This window comes from Heterocephalus glaber, unplaced genomic scaffold, assembly GCF_053883595.1.
Source record: "Heterocephalus glaber isolate CG9 unplaced genomic scaffold, H.glaber_assembly_v1.0 deba00001606, whole genome shotgun sequence".
Lineage (NCBI taxonomy): Eukaryota > Metazoa > Chordata > Mammalia > Rodentia > Bathyergidae > Heterocephalus > Heterocephalus glaber.
The window spans coordinates 39409086-39426183 of record NW_028258377.1 but is presented as its reverse complement, the minus strand read 5'-3'; the positions used below and the strand labels follow the sequence as shown (position 1 = coordinate 39426183).

Sequence of the window (17098 nt, the reverse complement as noted above, 5' to 3'; positions counted from 1 at the left end):
ATTTATTTATTTATTTATTTTGTACCAGGGATCGAACTCAGGACCTTGCTCCTGCGAGGCAGGCGCCGGAACCACTGAGCTAAATCCCCTTCCCAATCCGCACACAGCCTCACAGCCTGCCCTTCAAACCCTGTGGCCTCCAGACTCCACGGCCACGTATGACCCAGTCACACAACTCCCCGCTAAGGAAGGACAACGAAATCAGTTCTCGCAAGTCTGTAAATTTAAAGAACTATTGTGCCTTAGATTTCATAATTTTTTTTAAAGGAAAGATGTGTCTACCCAGGCTTCTATTTCCCTAAAATTTAAAATATACTTTGAGATGACTGTTAGGCAGTATTTCTCAAACTGGGTTAATGTAAACAACTATTTCAAAAGAAAAACAATACGCTTAGATACTGAAACTATGTTTAGATTTCCTCAGTTTGAAGTTAAGACATTAAAATCTCAACTCATGGAAATGGTTTTAAATTGCAAATTTTAAAAATCACAAGAATTTCATATTTGAAATCAATTTTTAAATATTCTTAGGTTATCATTAAATGAACAAACAAAATTTAAAAATTCTCACAGACCATGTAGACCTCTCACACAGTATTTGGGGAAACAAAATTTTGTGAAAAATAATTCTTTTGAAGTGTTCATTTTATGAAAAACAAATGCTTTAAGAACAAAAAAGTTTTAAATCAGTGTATTACTATTTTTCTGCTTGGAGAAATTTTCTCTGACCTTTTGAGTAAAGAAGGTGCATGTAAATACGTAAGTAGGAGCAAGTATGCTCACACATTCAGTTGCAGTTAAGAAGCCCAGCCCCGTAAAGACTGACTGTCTTACAGGATGGCCTGTCCTCTCCCTTGCACATTCTTTGTTTCTATCTCTTACAGAAGGCACGGTGGGCCGACAGATCACCACCCTGAGGGAGGAATGCAACCTTTCCGATGCCCCATGTAGCCAGAAGACAGTTCCCATAAAGTTAAAAATAAGACAGGACTCTGGTCCGCAGTGTCGCAGGCACCTTGGGAGTCAGAGCAGATCCACATGACCTCATAGTGACATGAGGGTAATATTTCAGCCTTACAGACCTCTGGGATTAGAAGGACAACACGCAGTCTCATTTGTCCAGTGACCTATTTTAACTCAGAAGGCAGGCTGCCGCAGTCAGTCTGAGACAGGCCTTCAGGGGTCCATTAGTACACAGCCTGCTGGCCGGCCACACCGGAAAGGGCAAAGAATCTAGGTCACTGTCGCCATGAGTTAATCTTCATCATAACTAAAGGGCTGTAACGGGTATAGGGGAGATAGTAGTTACCTGCTCAAAAGAATGAAGTCCGCTTTCTTTTCCTAACCTCACCAAATCTTCTAAAATGGCTTTCTTCAGGTCCTGAATTAAACCACAGAAGGAAAATCAAAAGACAAGAACACACTTCAAAATGGAAGTAGTGGAAACAGCACATTTTGAATAAAGTGCACATAAATGGTGATTGCGCAGATGTGTTCCCCAAAACCCTCCTCTCACGGGGCTGGGGATTCCTGGTGGCAGCCCAATCAGTCAAGTGAGGGCCCCTCGTGGCCAGAGGAGCAGCTGTGAGCAGGCTCAGAGGACCACTCATCCTTCAAAGCAGCCTGGCGAGTCCTGCCACCCCCCCACCCCCCAGATGAGCCCAGGGTCCAGCGGGAGAGTGAGGACTGCGGCTGCTGTAGAGAAACAGACACTGAGACTTGCAGGGCTGATGCTGCATCAGAGAACAGCAACCTCCAGCGAATGGCAGAGCTCTGGGCAGGAGGAATTGTTACTGTTCAACCCCCTTACTATCTCTGTAAACTCGCTGCCCTGGAGACACACAGTCTACTTCCCATTTGGAAGAAGCACGACCAGCGAGTCAGGAAGCCTGCGCGCATCTGGCCTGCTGGGAGTAGTTACGTGGCCGTGGGCAACCCTCCCCCCACCCACTGCCCTCCTTCAGCTGTAAGACAACAGGGCTGGATAAACTTTCTGCAATGCCTCCTGGCTCTAAAATTCAACAGTTTATCAAATTTCCAAGAAGAATCATAAATTTCTTCAACAACAACTAAAAGACACATTTCTGGTTTAGGACTTTCATTGCATATAAAGTAATATCAGAAATTCCCTATGTGTTCAAATGTCACTGGTCTAACAGCTTTTCTGTCCTCTTATTTTGTGGTATCATAATTTTAACAACCTCTTAGCAAACAGCCCGAGATGCTGACCTTATTTCCACACATGTCTGCATACGTCCCCTCAATTCCTCTCTTCTGGGCCCAGGAGGGCATGACTTCAGGGTCAGGCACTACAATCCCCACCAAATAGGCCTGCAATAACCAGCAAGGACAGCAGTCAGGACAGAAGCTTTTAAAGTGCTTGCTTGCGGTCTAGCATTGAAAATAAACTCTTGGTATTCTCAGACTCTGGACTTTTCTAAAAATAAGTATATGCTTATGAAACATTTGTTCATATGTTAGGAAACATTTCCACCAAGGTATCACACTGTCTTGGCTATTCATTTCCTGACATATCCCCCTTACTTTGGGGGGTTACATCTAAGGACATCTCAGGAATCAGTAAAATTAGATTGATGTGTGCCTCTGATTCTTATGCCACTCTTAAATCTGCCATCTTTAGGATGCTAATTAAATGATCCAAATCCTATGAACTAAACACCATTTTGAAATTGCCCATTAATAAATCCTCATTCATGAAGAACTCTTTTTAAAATTACAACATTTTTGTCAAAAAATAATTTCGTATTTAATCATATAAATGCAATGGTAGCATAGAATATATTTGATACCTTTGATACATATTTGTGATCTTCCTGACTTCAATCTAAATGAAATATAGACCAAAAAATGTGTATACATCTCATACATCTAATCCTAGTAAGCTATATCGTCATCAATACCATCATTTGTAATACTGTATCAATTTATCTATAAAGTTTATTCGCACGTTTGAAAAATAAAAACAGTAGAAATCCTGAATTTTGCTCTAGCATCTTACTTTGGCATTTTGGAAGTAAGTGGAACATAAGCTAAATGCGGTGAGAATGTTTATTATTACGATTGCAAGCAACTTACTTGCCCTAACTGCAATTTACAAAAATTGTAAGTAACTAAGATTTTTCCTTTAGAAAAAAAAAAAAAAAAAAAGACTTCTCCTTAGAAAGGAATTTTCTCTCCCAGTTTGAAATATTTAGCTGAATCCCAGGAACCACTCGGAGGAACGTTTAATCAGATTTTTCAGCAGGACAGTGTGTGGGGGAGGCTGGCATGCGGCCTCACCTTTAAGCTGTCCCCATGGACATAGATTTGCGCCACTGGCTCACTCCGGATGTAGATGTTCTCAATCTTTTCGGGTGCAACATACTCTCCCTGAGCGAGTTTAAATATGTGCTTCTTCCGGTCGATGATTTTAAGAGTTCCTTCCTGTGGAGGTGGACAAGCAACTTACTCAGAAGATGGCACTCGCAAGCCCAAGGCCCTCCCTTCTCAGGCCCCCGTCCTTCCCACCCCAACACCGCTGTCCCACGCTGCCCCTCCGAACGACCGCCGTCTGTGCTGACAGAGCTGCCTCGAACTGGAGGAAGCCACCATGCACTGCAGGTTGACGACATCCAAGCTCTGCTGGGCCCTGACCCCTCCTCTAAGAGGTTGGCATTCCCTGCACCTTCCCACCGCCCTGGCCCTCACCCCCACAGCAGGGTCAGGGCTCCCCTTCCCCAGACCCTCACTCCAGCTCTCCGGCCTCTGCAGGTTCCAGGTTCGTTCATAGCCTCATTTGTGTCTCCTGCCCCTGCTATGGCCCAACCCCTAAGAGCAGCCCCCCGGGGCTCTGGCACACAGCACAGATCCGGAGGGGCCCAGACATACACGAGACAACCACAGGGCACCAGGAGCCCTGGCCCTCCCAGGATCTCTGCAGTAGGCAGGTCTCCCCCTCAGGCGGTGAGGCAGTGGGCCATGGGCCTCCAGGACTCCTGCTCACCTCCGTGACCCCCTTAACCTTTCGAGCTTCTGAGGCCAACAGGAGGGCCCGGGCCTTGGGCTCGATCCTCGAGTGTGGCCTTTTCTCCCCTCTGGCCAGGCACCATTTGGGAATCAGCAGTCACCTCCTCGTCGTCTACTCCCACGTGGGTCTAAGTGCTCTGTCTCCCAGGCCCTCACTACCCTCTCTCAGGATGACTCCACAACCAGGCTGCAGCAGGCCCTACGCAATGCTCACCACCACCCTCAGGCCCACAATGCCTGCCATCACGCAGACCCGGGTGCCCCTCGCTGCCTGCCTCCCCGGAGCTCCAGCAGTCAGGCTCACCCGTTCTCACTCAGCCCCTCCCTTGTCCACCTTCTCCCATCCAGACCACATCCTGACCAGGCTTCTGCATGCACTCTGTCGCGTTCCACCTGTGCTCCCCCAAGCCACATCGATCTCTCCAGCAGGGAAAAATAAGCAGGCCTTGTTCTGCTCCAAACCCGGGGCCGGCATCAGGCACTTGCCCTGTGCTCGCTGCTTCAGTCCTCACTGTGCCCTATGAGCGAGGTGTAGTCAGCGTTTCACAGATGAGGAAAAGGAGGTTAGAGGGGCTGGTTAACTCCTCCAAAGCCTCAAGCTAGGAAGTAGGGAAATCAGGATTTGAACCCGGGTCTTCCTGGATTAGAAGACTATGCCTTTTCATCAATCTACTTTACACTATAAAATAATAGTAATGTTTCAAAGCACAAATATCTTTATAGACAATTTCTACCTAAATTACAAGAATGCATTATTCAAACTTTGCGGGGAGGTGGGTAGGGACTACAGATTGAACCTCAAGCCCTTGCACTGAGCTGCATCCCCAGCCCTTTTTTATTTTTTATTTTGAGCTCCTTATTTTAGGGTCTTGCTAAGTCACTAAGTGGCTCGGGCTGGGCTAAACTTGAGATTTTCCTGCCTTGGGCTCTCAGGGTGCTGGGATTACAGATGTGTGCAACCATGCCCAGCAATACTTTCTCGTGGTTAAAAAAAAAAAAGTCATTCAGTAAGTTGACACCAAAATCGTAACAGAGTTCTATATAAAAGGAAAATTACAAGATCAATCTCATTTATGAGTATAAATGGAAAGACTGAAAACACGTTGTAGGAAAAATATGAAAAACATCCTATGATGGTTAAGTTGAACTCAGGCCAGGAATTCATGATTTGCCTTACATGAGAAATTTAGAGAGAAAATTAATATTTACTTCAATAGTCATAACAATTTTAATTGAAATCCAACAATTCTTCTAAAATTATAACTTTAAAAGCTGACCGCGAGGCCATCTAGCTGCGAGCCAAGGCTCGTGTGTGATCACACCAGACTCTTCCCATGAGTGCTGCACTTGTTTCTCACAACACCCTCCGTGGGAGGTGGCTTTATTCCAGGTCACCCACTAGCAGCAAATCTGGGTGCTCTACCACTGGGCTACATCTCCAGCTCTTTTTTCCTTTCCTTATGCTGCACTAGAGATTGAAGTCTGGGCTGCTTTTTTGAAGGGTAGAATTTAATCTTTATTTATAGGACACTACAAAATATGAAATTCCACATAAAAATAAGAAACCCCTCAGAAGACAAGCTTCATACAGTATGTAGTTTGGAACTGATCAAGTATAGTTTCATTGTTGAAAGTGTTACAATAGCCGGGGATTTAGCTCAGTGTTTCCAGTGCCTGCCTTGCAAGCGCAAGGTCCCGAGTTCGATCCCCGGTACCCCCCCCCAACCAAAAAAGTGTTACGATAACAAACCACATTTAAAAACGAGTTCTTAGTAGAGAAACCGATGAATTTATACCAACATAGAATGAAACAAAAATGTGATGCATCCTTAACCCTTCTTTACTTTTTATTTTGAGGGAGGGTCTCGCTAAGTTGCCCAGACTGGGGTTCAACTTGCAGTTCTTTGCCCTTTTTAAAAATTTTCTTTTGAGAGGAGGTCTCAAGTTGCCCAGGCTGGGCTCAAACTTGAGACCCTCCGGCCTCAGCCTCCTAAGTAGCTGAGATGACAGGCATCTGCTATTGTGCCTAGCAGATCTAGAGTTTTGTGAGGCTTCAAGCTTTTATAATTTTGAGGGCCTTTTATAAGAAAAAAGTAATACAAAATGAAGTGGAGGGCTTTATACAAATGAGAGGCCCTGAGGGCCAGGCTTCTTTACTGATGGGACAATCTGTCCTCTGCAGGTCTTCAGGACCCTCTGTCTTCTCCAGCATCTCTTCTCTACACTTGTGGGCTACAGTTAGAATTGCTCGCTTTATACTCCTAGTATCTCTACTCAGCACATGCTGGTACGTGGCCCAAGTGTCCGTCCCACTGTCTCCTTTCCCCTTGGAACCTGACCATCCTGACATTTAGGTCCAGGAGGTCCTCCTCTGCCCCTCCCCAGGTCAGGGCGCCTCTGCGCGTGGCGATCCTACTGGGCCGGGAGCTGCCAAAGACGTGTGTCTTCCCTGAGCAGAATCCATGACATTTCCGTACGGAAGCACACAGATCCAGGCGGGGCAAACTCGCACCTGCTAAACTCAGTGCTCCAAAATGTCCAACCGAACCTCAGCAATTCCCAGAGACACAGAAGAGGCCCCCGGTTGGGCTGCACCAGCCAAAGGCTCTGGGGTCAGTGCCAGACCCATTTTTCCGAGCAAAGCATTCATGTGAGTGTCTCTCATGTGCCAGCGCTGTGTTAAGTGCTTTGCAGGTATAGTCTTGTCTCTCACAAAAACAACTGTAGAGGTGAACAACTGTATAAGCCTGTTTTAAAAGTGAGAGATCGAGGCTAACTGGTTTGAGCCAAAAGTCGGGGGCCACAGCCAAGTGGTACGACAGCTTCCTCCATTATCCCACAGGGCATCAGCGTGAAGCCCGACAGAGGAATGGGCTTTGCTCACAGTTTTAAGCAAAATGGACTAAGGGATCCTCCTAACCAGCTCCAAGCTTTTCCCCTGCTCAGTGCCGTCTCGGCTGGGGCCCAGCACGCGTGCCCTTCCCAGCTCTCCCAGAGATAGATGTTTCCTTCTGCTTCACCATCAGACTCTACATAACACCAGAGCTCTTTCTGGAAACCATTAAGAAAAGGGGGTTGATTTCCACGGCCCCAGCTATAATGGTTAATGTTGACTGTCAATTTGATTGGATTGAGAAATAGCTGGGAAATTAATTAGCAAAGTATCTTCTTGGTGTTTCCAGAGATGCTTGGCATGTGGGGGAGGGCCCACCCCAAATATGAGTGGTACCGTCCAATAAACAGGGCGTCTGCATGGAACAAAAGCAGGAGGAGGAATCCTGCCAGCATGGGCTGTCTCCCTTTCCCTGTTTCCGGGCTTCCACGAGGTGAGGAGCTTTCCTCCACCACACCATTCCACCCCAGGTGCAGAAACAATGGAGCCAGCTGACCATGCATGGAGGCCTCTGAAACTTCAAGCCAAAATAAACATTTCTTCCTTTAAATTGAAATTTTCAGGTATTTGGCCACAGCAAGAGAGCACGGACACATCAGCTAGACCTTCCCACACCAGTTTTCCATCACCTTCATCAGGTGGAGAGAGAGGAGGATGCTCTGGGGCCAGGTAAGCATGAACCTCCCGATGATACCCACAGGGCTCTTGAATGAATAACTGTCAGGCAAGATACGGAGCAGACTCCTGCCTCAATCACCTATGTTCCCATCACCAAAATATCTGAAGCTCCATGAGTCCAAACATACATACCGGCAGCCACTTCCCGATGTCTCCAGTATGAAGCCAGCCATCACTGTCCAGGGCTTCTTTTGTCCTCTCCTGGTCGTTTAAGTAGCCTTTGAACACATTTGGCCCCCTCACACAAATCTGTGGGGACAAACACCATGGCTTCTCTCATTCACAGTGCAAGCAATGCAGTGATGGGAGGCCGTCACCAGGCATACGGAGATGAAGAGACACTATCCATCAGGAGAGCCACCATGGAAATTGTGGCAAAGGAAATAAGAAGACAAGGAATAGCTTCCAGCTGTATCTGCCTTTCCAACTGTCTCCTGCCTTCTCTCAAGCAGTATCCTCCTAGGCAAGTATCTCCTGTGCCATCTCTTCTTCCTCAGGAGGTCTCTGTCCTTGGCCACGTGGTGCTTTGTGACATGTGATGGGGTCTTATCACAGACACTGATGGGTGGCTGACTCTACAGAGAAGCTTGAGTCCCCTGCTTCTTTACTAGGCAGTCAGCTTTCCACCCACAGAGGAGGAATGAGCAAGTATAGGCAGCTCAGCCCACCCCATCTGGCCTATCTGCACGTGGCCATGTTTCTTTGGGAAGATGATACAGCAGTAAGCCTTGCTACAGTTAGGAAAAAACAAGGATTTTTTTTTTAAGTTTGGAAATTTAAAATCTTCATTTAGACTTAGTCCAAGCATTTGGTGTTAGTTGAATCAAATTAATCAGTCATTTTAAATGATTTTATACGAAAGGTGAAAATAAAAATACCTCCCACGATTTTGTTTCTTTGTTTTTAGTCACTACATGTAGCATCCACAGACATGAATAGCTAAATCTTTAGGTTTACCTCTCCCTCTCCCTTGCGGGTCCAATAGTTTAGTTCTTCCACATCGACCAGCTTGATATGGTTGCAGGGCAGAGGCGCTCCTACGTGACCTAGGAGACCAAGACAGCACTTGTCAGTGTTCAGATTAGTTTCAGTACCGGAAAAGCTCCACACCCTGGAAAGCCCCCAAGTGAGTAAATCGGGGAATTATAGATGGACAGCAACAGAGCTCAAGACAGGCATTTGCCCCAGGCAAGCTCGAGTGGGAAAACAAATTTCTGGACGAAGCAAAGGCCAACCTCTGCCTCGCCTTTGCTTACATTCGATTGTAAATGAGCAAGTCAGGCGCACCTGGCCCAGCATCAACATGCACAGGGACCCTGGGTGAGATGGAGCCTTACATCCATACCAACCATGTGGGCAGTTTTACAATAGGGCCCACATGAAAACATCTTCCCCACTATCGAATTACAGTTTGTTTTCCTCTCATCAACAGACTATTGATTAATGTGCATCAGAATGACCTAGACATCTTATTGAATTGTGGTTGCTGATTCAGTAGGTCTAGGATGAGGCATGAGATTTTACATTTCTTATAGGCACCATGCTGATGCTGATACTACTGGTCTACACACTACACTTTGAGTAACAAAGAAACAGAAAACTAAGTTGAAGTTACTTGCTCCCCAAAAATAAGACTGCAGATTTTCTTAGACTTATATACTCCAACAACAATATTATATCTAAGTCATTCTCTAGTCATTGTGATTGTTACCTAATTCACTGGTAAACGGAAGGATTTTTAGCCAGGTGCTGGCCAAGGTCCTGAAAGAAAAATGAGCTAGGTACTGTATATGACAAGACAAGGCTGTGACACTTTGGGTTCTGTTTAAAAATTCAATCGTTTTACACAGGAAAATGTGGAGGATGCCATAAAAAGAATAAGGAAAGAACCAAAAGGAAGTAGATACATTACAATGATTGGTCAATATACCGGTAGCAAAAGAGAAAAAATAAAAATTAGTGAGCCAGGACCTTCAAAGATGGTTCTTGAAGGAGATCTGCCAGAGGCAGAGTGATCAGAGGGTATACACACAAAACAGCCTTTATCCATATGGAGTTTAAAGAGAGAGAATTTATATTAAAAAGCTGCCATACCTGGCTTGGCCAAATATGATTTCAATTTAGTGTCCACATATCATGTTTCTACTATCTCTAGGCATCTGAAAATAGTGTTGCACTTATGAGCACATTTTTTTTGTGTGTGCGCTCACCAGCCCAAATTTCCCAGTTTTAGGCTGAGCAAACTTAAGCACAAAGAGTGGTCACAGGCTCACAGAGGAGATCAGAACTCTGAAGGATTCTTTTGCCGAGTGTCTTTCAGACTCTTCCAGTATCTGGACTAACTGTGATGATGGGCAGTCCATGGGCTACCCACTCCAGCCCTGAAGGATTCCCCTGACCTGAAGGATGAACCCCTGAGAATAAGCACATGGATGGAAGAAGCTTCTCTCTGAAGCTGCCACTGGCTTCTAAATATTAGATATCAATATCACAGGAGGCCACAGCCCCCAAAGGGCTCCTGAAATGTCCCTTTAAGAAGCAGTTTTTTGGTTGCTAGGAAGCTGCTCCTCCTTTACAAGTCATATTCAATTCAATCTGCTTTGATTCTCATAAATAGTTCTAAAACAACTCTAAGCAAGGTTGGTTAGGGGACCGTCCTACTGGTTATGCCCAAAGCAGGCTGTAAGCAGTGCAGCCTATGAAGAGTTAACCCCGCAAATGGCTCATGTTAAGAAGTGAGTCTGACTGAAGCTTACGGGATTCACAGAAGCACCTCACAGGTGCTGCGATAGTGCACAGGTTACCCTGACCTTCCTGCTGACAGCCACGGCAACACCAGAGAAGTGGCCTGGAAGCTGTGGGGCTATTACAAGATAACGCAGCAGCCATGGTCAGGGTAACTCACACCCAAATTCCATTCCCATGACTACAACCTTCTTAACTAGACGGACAAGGTTCTCATGACAACCCTATATTTTATCTATTCTCTTCCTTTTTCCTTTACAAGCCCTGCCTCCATTAGTATCCAGAGCAACTGCACTACTGCACATCCTCACACCTAGTTCCCCTTTACCCCAATTTGATTACCAATAAAAATCAATGGATGGACTATCCAGGGCCTTTGCTGGTTGCTCAGCACTGGCCATCCTGGCTCCCTACTTCTTTAATTCTGTCTTTGAGTCTTTCTTCAGCCCTGCGTTGTACACTGGGCAGGAGACTGGAACCTACTGCAGAGGTCTCCAGTAGGATGGTATCTAGAGTCTATAAAATCCAATGTGCTCATATTCTGAGCATTTTCTACCTGGAATTGTATCTTGTGAGTGTGTGTGTAACTTCTACTTGTCTATAAAAAACGGGAAAATACAAAAATTTATACCAAAAAACCCAGCAGATCCATACTATCACAACCCAGACATAATCATTATTAACTTTTTCCTTCTATTTCTTTTGCTTTTTTCCCAAGTGCTCATGAAAATTCACTTTCTAGGAAGGAGTTTTAGAGCTTGCTGTTTTGACTCAGAGTAGCTCTGTGTCATTCCCACATCTCTAGCCCATCCTACCTGATGTCCAGTCTCCAGGGGTAGTGAAGGTGCATCCGGCTGTACACTCAGTTTGGCCGTAACCTTCATAAACCTTCAAGCAAAACATGGAAACCACACTGTAGGCACACACCCGCCCACTGACTCTGGCTGTTCCCTGGAGGACATGGGAAGGGTGGTGCTCTGGAGGTAGAGAGCTCCAGGGGAAGCTGAGCACAGACAGCACAGCCATGTCTGCCGGGTACAAGTTATATTTTTACCTAGACACTTAGCAGATAAGGTTGCGTACTTTGGGATAAAGATTTCTGAGCTGTTTTCAACCACTGGCTTTTTCATGTGAATAATATGTAGTAATGATAAGCAGTTTAAAATCTACTACATACTTAATTTTGTCTTTATAAGACACTCCCCTCCAGAGGCCCTCCTGTTGGCATGAATTTAGGAGAGTCAGCCTTTAGGACTGGTCAAGCCATGGCAGTGTGGAATAAGAGGACAGTGCAAGAAGTTCATGGCTTCTAAAGTATAAAACTTAAAGCATACACAATTATGCCACAGAACTGTTTACTTTACTTGGAACAATCCAATGGGGTTTCACGCTCTACCTTGTGCTCCTGGTTCTGAGTTGGGAGATATTTTGCAGGCTAGAGAATGTATAGGGGTGGTATGGATTCTCCAGCACATTAAGGATTTCTACAGTTTACCTAATCCCTTTCCCCTTTGTTAAAAACTTTCAAGAGCCCAGGTAAAAGAATTTCCCAAAGTGCACACACCTAGGCTGTGTGTGTGCGTCTGGGGCACTGAGAATGAACCCAGGGCCTCCATGCTGAGCTACACCTCCAGCTCTTTTTTGATTATTTTGGAACAGAGTCACTAACTGTGACCGGGCGCATGCTCTTTTCTTTTTTTCCTTCTCTTTTTTATTAGTATGTGTTTGACATACACAATAAATACATTCATTGTGGGAAATTGGTCCATATACCTATCCAATCTTGATGTTTTTTACTTCTCATTCCCCTCCCAAACTTGTTCTTGCCTCAGCCTCCCAGAATGCTGGGACTGTAGGTTTGCACTACCTTTCCTGGCCACACGCAGGCTTTCCAGCAGGCAGCAAGGCCATCCTGGCTTTCAGCGGCTCTGGGATTCTTTTTACCCTTGGAAGCAGGATCTTTTATCCCATGAAAATCTTGCCCCTGGGATTTTTCTCTACACAGTGGAGGGTTTAACAGCTTTCCTGCTTAATACATGCCCTACTGTCCCCAGACAAGGTCACACATGACAATACCTGGCACCCCAGAGCTGCCCGGAGGAATCCGAGGACTGTTGGTGATGCAGGGGCTGCTCCAGTAACAATCATTCGCACATGCCCACCGAGACTGGCCTGGGAGAAGAGAGGAGAGTTTCTGTGGTGACCAAGACGGTGTCTGGCCCATCTCAGCCTCATCTGCGGTCAACATTCAACAACTGGACCAGACCTGGATGCTCGGGTTCAGATCAGAGAGGCAGCCATGAGCTGAGGAAGTCCTTTCCCCTCCGACTGCTAAACCTGACGAGCTCTGCCATTTACCCACAATATAACCAGCTCCTTTATGCCTTCCGAGAAAAGTACCATGGCATTAGCCCACACAGCACTCTATAATATCGGTTCTCCTTTCTCAAAACAGCTGCTGTCTCTCTCATCATTCACAAGCATCCAGAGCAATTACTTAGGACACTTTTTTCCAACTTCCACTCTAATGGCACTGCCTTTTTTTTATGTCTAAATCAATACCATGCTGTATTTACTATGTACTGCAGAGGACAAAGGATACTTGAAACACTTTGTTTCTGTAAGTTGAGCCCAGAGTTTAAATATTAATGTTCAGAGCTAAAAATATAGTAGCAAGAAAAATGCAATGCTACTAATTAACTACAGATTCCTTGGGTAATGCAGAGACTGGCGAGTTTGGTGGAGATACAGCAGTGAGTCTTCTGACTTGGCCTGCTTGGGAGGGGCTGAAGGGACAGGAAACGAGAGGAAAAGAAGATCCCTGGCCATGTGGCTACAACCTGGTGCTGTGGGGAAGTCACTGTGGCCAGGGTTACAGGGGAGGGAAACAGAACGTTCAGGCCGAGCCATCCAAGGACCAAAAGGCCTGAGCACCCAAGAACAAAGCTACTCTGATGCCTGTGGTCAGGGGTCTGCTTTCCCAGGTCCTCCTTGCTGGTTGCCTTTTGGTGAGTAGAACATGTCTCCAGAAATAAGAAAAACAACGGCTGGTGCTCGCTTCGGCAGCACATATAATAAGAAAAACGACGGCTTCAAGACTCTATAGTACCTTAAGGTTTGATTTAATGAACATAAGCGCTATTAATTCACAAGATTACAGGCCACTGGAACAAACTTTAGTTCCCCTATGAGGTCACCCACTGGTCACGGGTGTTGCTTAATGACCACTCCTTAATTTCCTTACCTGGATCTTATTAAAGAAGAGTTCATCCCAGATACTATTATTCCTGATGATTCCACTGTGGACCTCGGCCTGCTTGCGCTTTGCCGCAAACTCCAGGAGCCAACGCTTTAGTGGAGTGTCTGCTTGGCTGAAGATCTGAGGAACACAAGGCGGAAAAAGCTATCAGGGCCTGAATGTCTCTAATCTGGAAATGTCCCCAGGACAAAGGCCTCCACTAGCAAGCAGAGAAGATATGCATTCAGATCACTGAATGTGTAATATCTAACTGAAGGTTAACACTAAAAAGGTCTAGGCACACTGTATAAAAGTTCCTGAAAAAGTTTTCCCCAAACTGGGTTTGGAAAATAGGAAGAAAACAGAAGGAAGAGTGAGAGAGAGGGAATCTTAGAGAGGAGGCCACTTTCAGGATGGAAGTGTGGAAAGCCTGCCTGATGCTCCAGATATGCAGCCCCTCGGCCTGGCTACAGACTTCCTGCTGGGCTCACCTTGTCATACATCCGGTTCAGCAGTCGTGGGACCACAGGGAAGATGGTAGGGCGCAGAGCCTTCATGTCATCTGAGAGGAGGCGGATGTCTCCTTGGAAGAAGCCAACTCGCCCTCCGTGGCAGTAGACGACAGACTGGAAGGAAAGGAGGAAGCCCTTAAGGTGGTCATTCCTGGCTCCAGTTCGGAGCTGTCCAAAGTTCTGCACTCTGCGGAGGGCATCCATGGTCCCAACCCAGCTCTGGCTGCTGCCATGAGACCCTGAAGAATGCTATCTGGGTGAGGACCCCCAACCCTGGCCTTCACACTAAGTCCCCACTCAGACACAGGGAGAAGCAGGAGGAGTGCTGACCTTTCGGGAGACCCCAAGTACCCATTCTCAGTGGTGCCTGCCCCTCATACCAACTTCCGAACCCTGGAGATGGGCCTCCCTGGGAACTCAGGTCTCCGATTTGTGCCACACCCCATAAGTGGGTCTGCTGCAGGTCCCAGAGAGTCTGGATTGTCCAGGGACATCTCTGCCGTTGTGCAAGGACGTGCCGTCCCATGGGCACTGCAGCTGCTGCGATAGTTGGCTGTGGGTGCTGTCTGGTAGGGGCTGAGGAGGAGCCCGGCTGGTTGCTAGTGGGACTGGGAGCCCACCAGGGGCTTTATGTGTGCTCTTACGCAGCGCTCATGCAACCCCATGAAGGAGGCAGTCTTCCTAATCTCCCTTTCCCAGGTGAGGAAAGCAAAGCTCGGAGAGCGAAAGTGACTCGCCCAGGCCCACAGACAAGATTGTCAGGGACGGTAGGTACTGTAATCGTAATCTAATCCGGGGAAGCACGCCCCTCAGGCAAAATGGGGGAGGCTGAAAAGACGTCTTTCACAGTCCATCGGCAGGCAGCTCCCGGGAGGGACACGTGTGAAGAACCCTTGGCTGCCAGTCACACGATTCACCCTCACTCTCCTCACAGCCCCGCGCGGCCTGACTCGGAGCTCTCACAGCAGCCCCACCTGCAGCCTAGGGGCCACGGCAGTGCTTCTAGGCTTTACTGCTGTGTTCCCTTTTTAGGAGTCTGGACTGCTGGCCACATGCAGAGCTCGCAGTAATGCACCTCTGCAGAGCCGCGATGCTCTCAGAGCAGATGCCACCAGCTGGGCTGTGTTCAAGGGCAGAACAGGGCAGGCCCTGGGGTCCTCTTGGAGCAAGGCTTCCACAAGGGGCAGGTGGCCTGTGCAAGGCCCCCAGACCCCTCTGGCCCCTGTGGTACCTTCTAGGGATAGGGCACTTTGGTCCTACTCCATACTACCAGTGACAAGTGACACCCTGCTAGGGTCATGGGTTCCAGGCACAGATGATGCCTCCCTGATGCCAGGGCCTTACCTGCACCATTCGCTCAAACATGTGTGCTAAAGGCAAATAGGAAAAGTGCACATCCGCACAAGTGGGAGCCCACTGACTCTGCAAGAAAACAGAGGAGCCCAGGCAAGTCCCAGTCAGTGGGGTGGGTGTCTTACCTGGATCACTCTCTCAAACATGTGAGCCAGAGGCAGGAAGGAGATGAGCACATCGTCCTGTCTCGGAAAGATCACTTTCTGCAGGTGACGGGCATGGGAGACAGAAAGGGAAGAAACACTGACAGGAAGACAACAAGAGAGTCTTAAAACAACAAAGAGAAAATGGTCCTGAAGGGGCGAACAGGAAGAGGGGCAAGGGGCACGGGAGAGATGAGGATGGAAAGAGAGGTGAGATGAGGGAGTGAGAAAAACGAGGGAGAGGGAGAAAAGGTGCCGAAGGGGAGAGGAGAGACAGGGCAGCATAGGAAGTGGAGTGTTAGGGCACAGCGCCTGTGGGTCTAGGTTATCTGCAGAAGCAAAGAGCCAAGTGAAGCACACATGAACTGGCAGTCAGGCTCCACAGAAATCTCTGCGTGGGAGGGCCTACGCCACGTTGGCAGTCAGTCAGTGCCAGGCTGGCCTCCTCCCTCCTCCCCCACTGTAAGATCTGCCCCAGGCCCCACTCCCCAGCCTCCCTAGGCCACCCAAGAGAGAGAGTCTTGGCCCGTCAGCATTTTCTAGTCCTCCTCACAGAGAAGGGAGCCCAAAGAGCCCTAGGCCTGTGTCAACTGAGGCTGAGGCGTGAACCTGGAACAGAGAAGGGAACAGGGCCAAGTCCAGACAGGAGGCTGGCGCTGGTCTCACAGTCCACGGCCTGGAATCAGGCCTCACGGAAAAGTGAGAGGTGCCCAGCCGCCTCACAAGCAGGACTCACAGGGACAGGCACTGCTCTGGCCAGGTGGGGGCTGCACCAGGGAGCTCCCCTTGGCAGGACTTCCCTGCTCTCAGCCTTTATCACAGAGGCCTTCGCTCTCCTGCCTGCCCCTTTGGCCAGTCTGGACCAACCCTGGGGAATGGCTCACGGGCCCTAACCTGGGCTCAGCCACCAACCATCCCTCCAAGTTTTCTGCCCAAGTGTGGAAGGGTTTGTGGGGGCAGATGCTCCATGATTTCACCTAGCATGCATGCGGAGAAAGGTTCTCCACAAAAAGCCTCACTGCTTCGAAAAGGTACATTCCTTTCTCCTGAAGGAAACTGCAGAACATACTCACCACACACGGGAGGGGTCCTCCTTTCTTAGCAGGTTATAAGACACTAACATGCTTTTGTCAGGCCAAGATATCAAGCTTTTTTTTTAAAATTTTACATTTACCTTTAAGTACAGCCTTATAAATTAGCAGTTGCCGTTGTTTCTCAGACTCTAGTAGTCCTTAAACACAAAATGACTGAATTAAACCCTGACCTACTTGAAGAACAAGTTATTAAGGGTTACTTTCTAAATAAAGGTACACATACATACAAGCACAGGTATCTCAATTTTTGAAGTTGAAAATGAAAAAATAGGTTTACATGCTTTTTTTCTGGAAATCTTAGCACTCTTAGAAATCAATCGAATGTCTGTGAGGTATGGATCATTTCAGTGTTTGGAGTTACAAGTAGCTATAAAAGTGGGATTGCTCTATTGAGAATAGAAATTCCTGCCTATGAA

At 47.3% G+C, this 17098-nt stretch overlaps 1 protein-coding gene across 10 annotated transcripts in view; it reads right to left on the bottom strand.

Moving 5' to 3' along the window:
- Acsl6 (acyl-CoA synthetase long chain family member 6) overlaps positions 1-17098 on the bottom strand; it is a 51299-nt gene that overhangs the window by 5940 nt on the left and 28261 nt on the right. For 5 of the 10 annotated variants that reach the window (XM_004836631.4, XM_021241639.2, XM_004836632.4 and 2 more), the window contains 10 exons: positions 15571-15738; positions 14072-14206; positions 13587-13721; positions 12419-12514; positions 11158-11230; positions 8555-8643; positions 7730-7846; positions 3301-3444; positions 2230-2331; positions 1310-1381 (listed from right to left, as the gene is read on the bottom strand). In XM_004836631.4, coding sequence (XP_004836688.1) covers positions 1310-1381; positions 2230-2331; positions 3301-3444; positions 7730-7846; positions 8555-8643; positions 11158-11230; positions 12419-12514; positions 13587-13721; positions 14072-14206; positions 15571-15738 — 1131 coding nt within the window. Of the gene's footprint in view, positions 1-1309; positions 1382-2229; positions 2332-3300; positions 3445-7729; positions 7847-8554; positions 8644-11157; positions 11231-12418; positions 12515-13586; positions 13722-14071; positions 14207-15436; positions 15515-15570; positions 15739-17098 lie in introns of all 10 variants that reach the window. The other 5 variants (XM_004836634.4, XM_087194572.1, XM_087194573.1 and 2 more) reach the window with 2 other exon arrangements.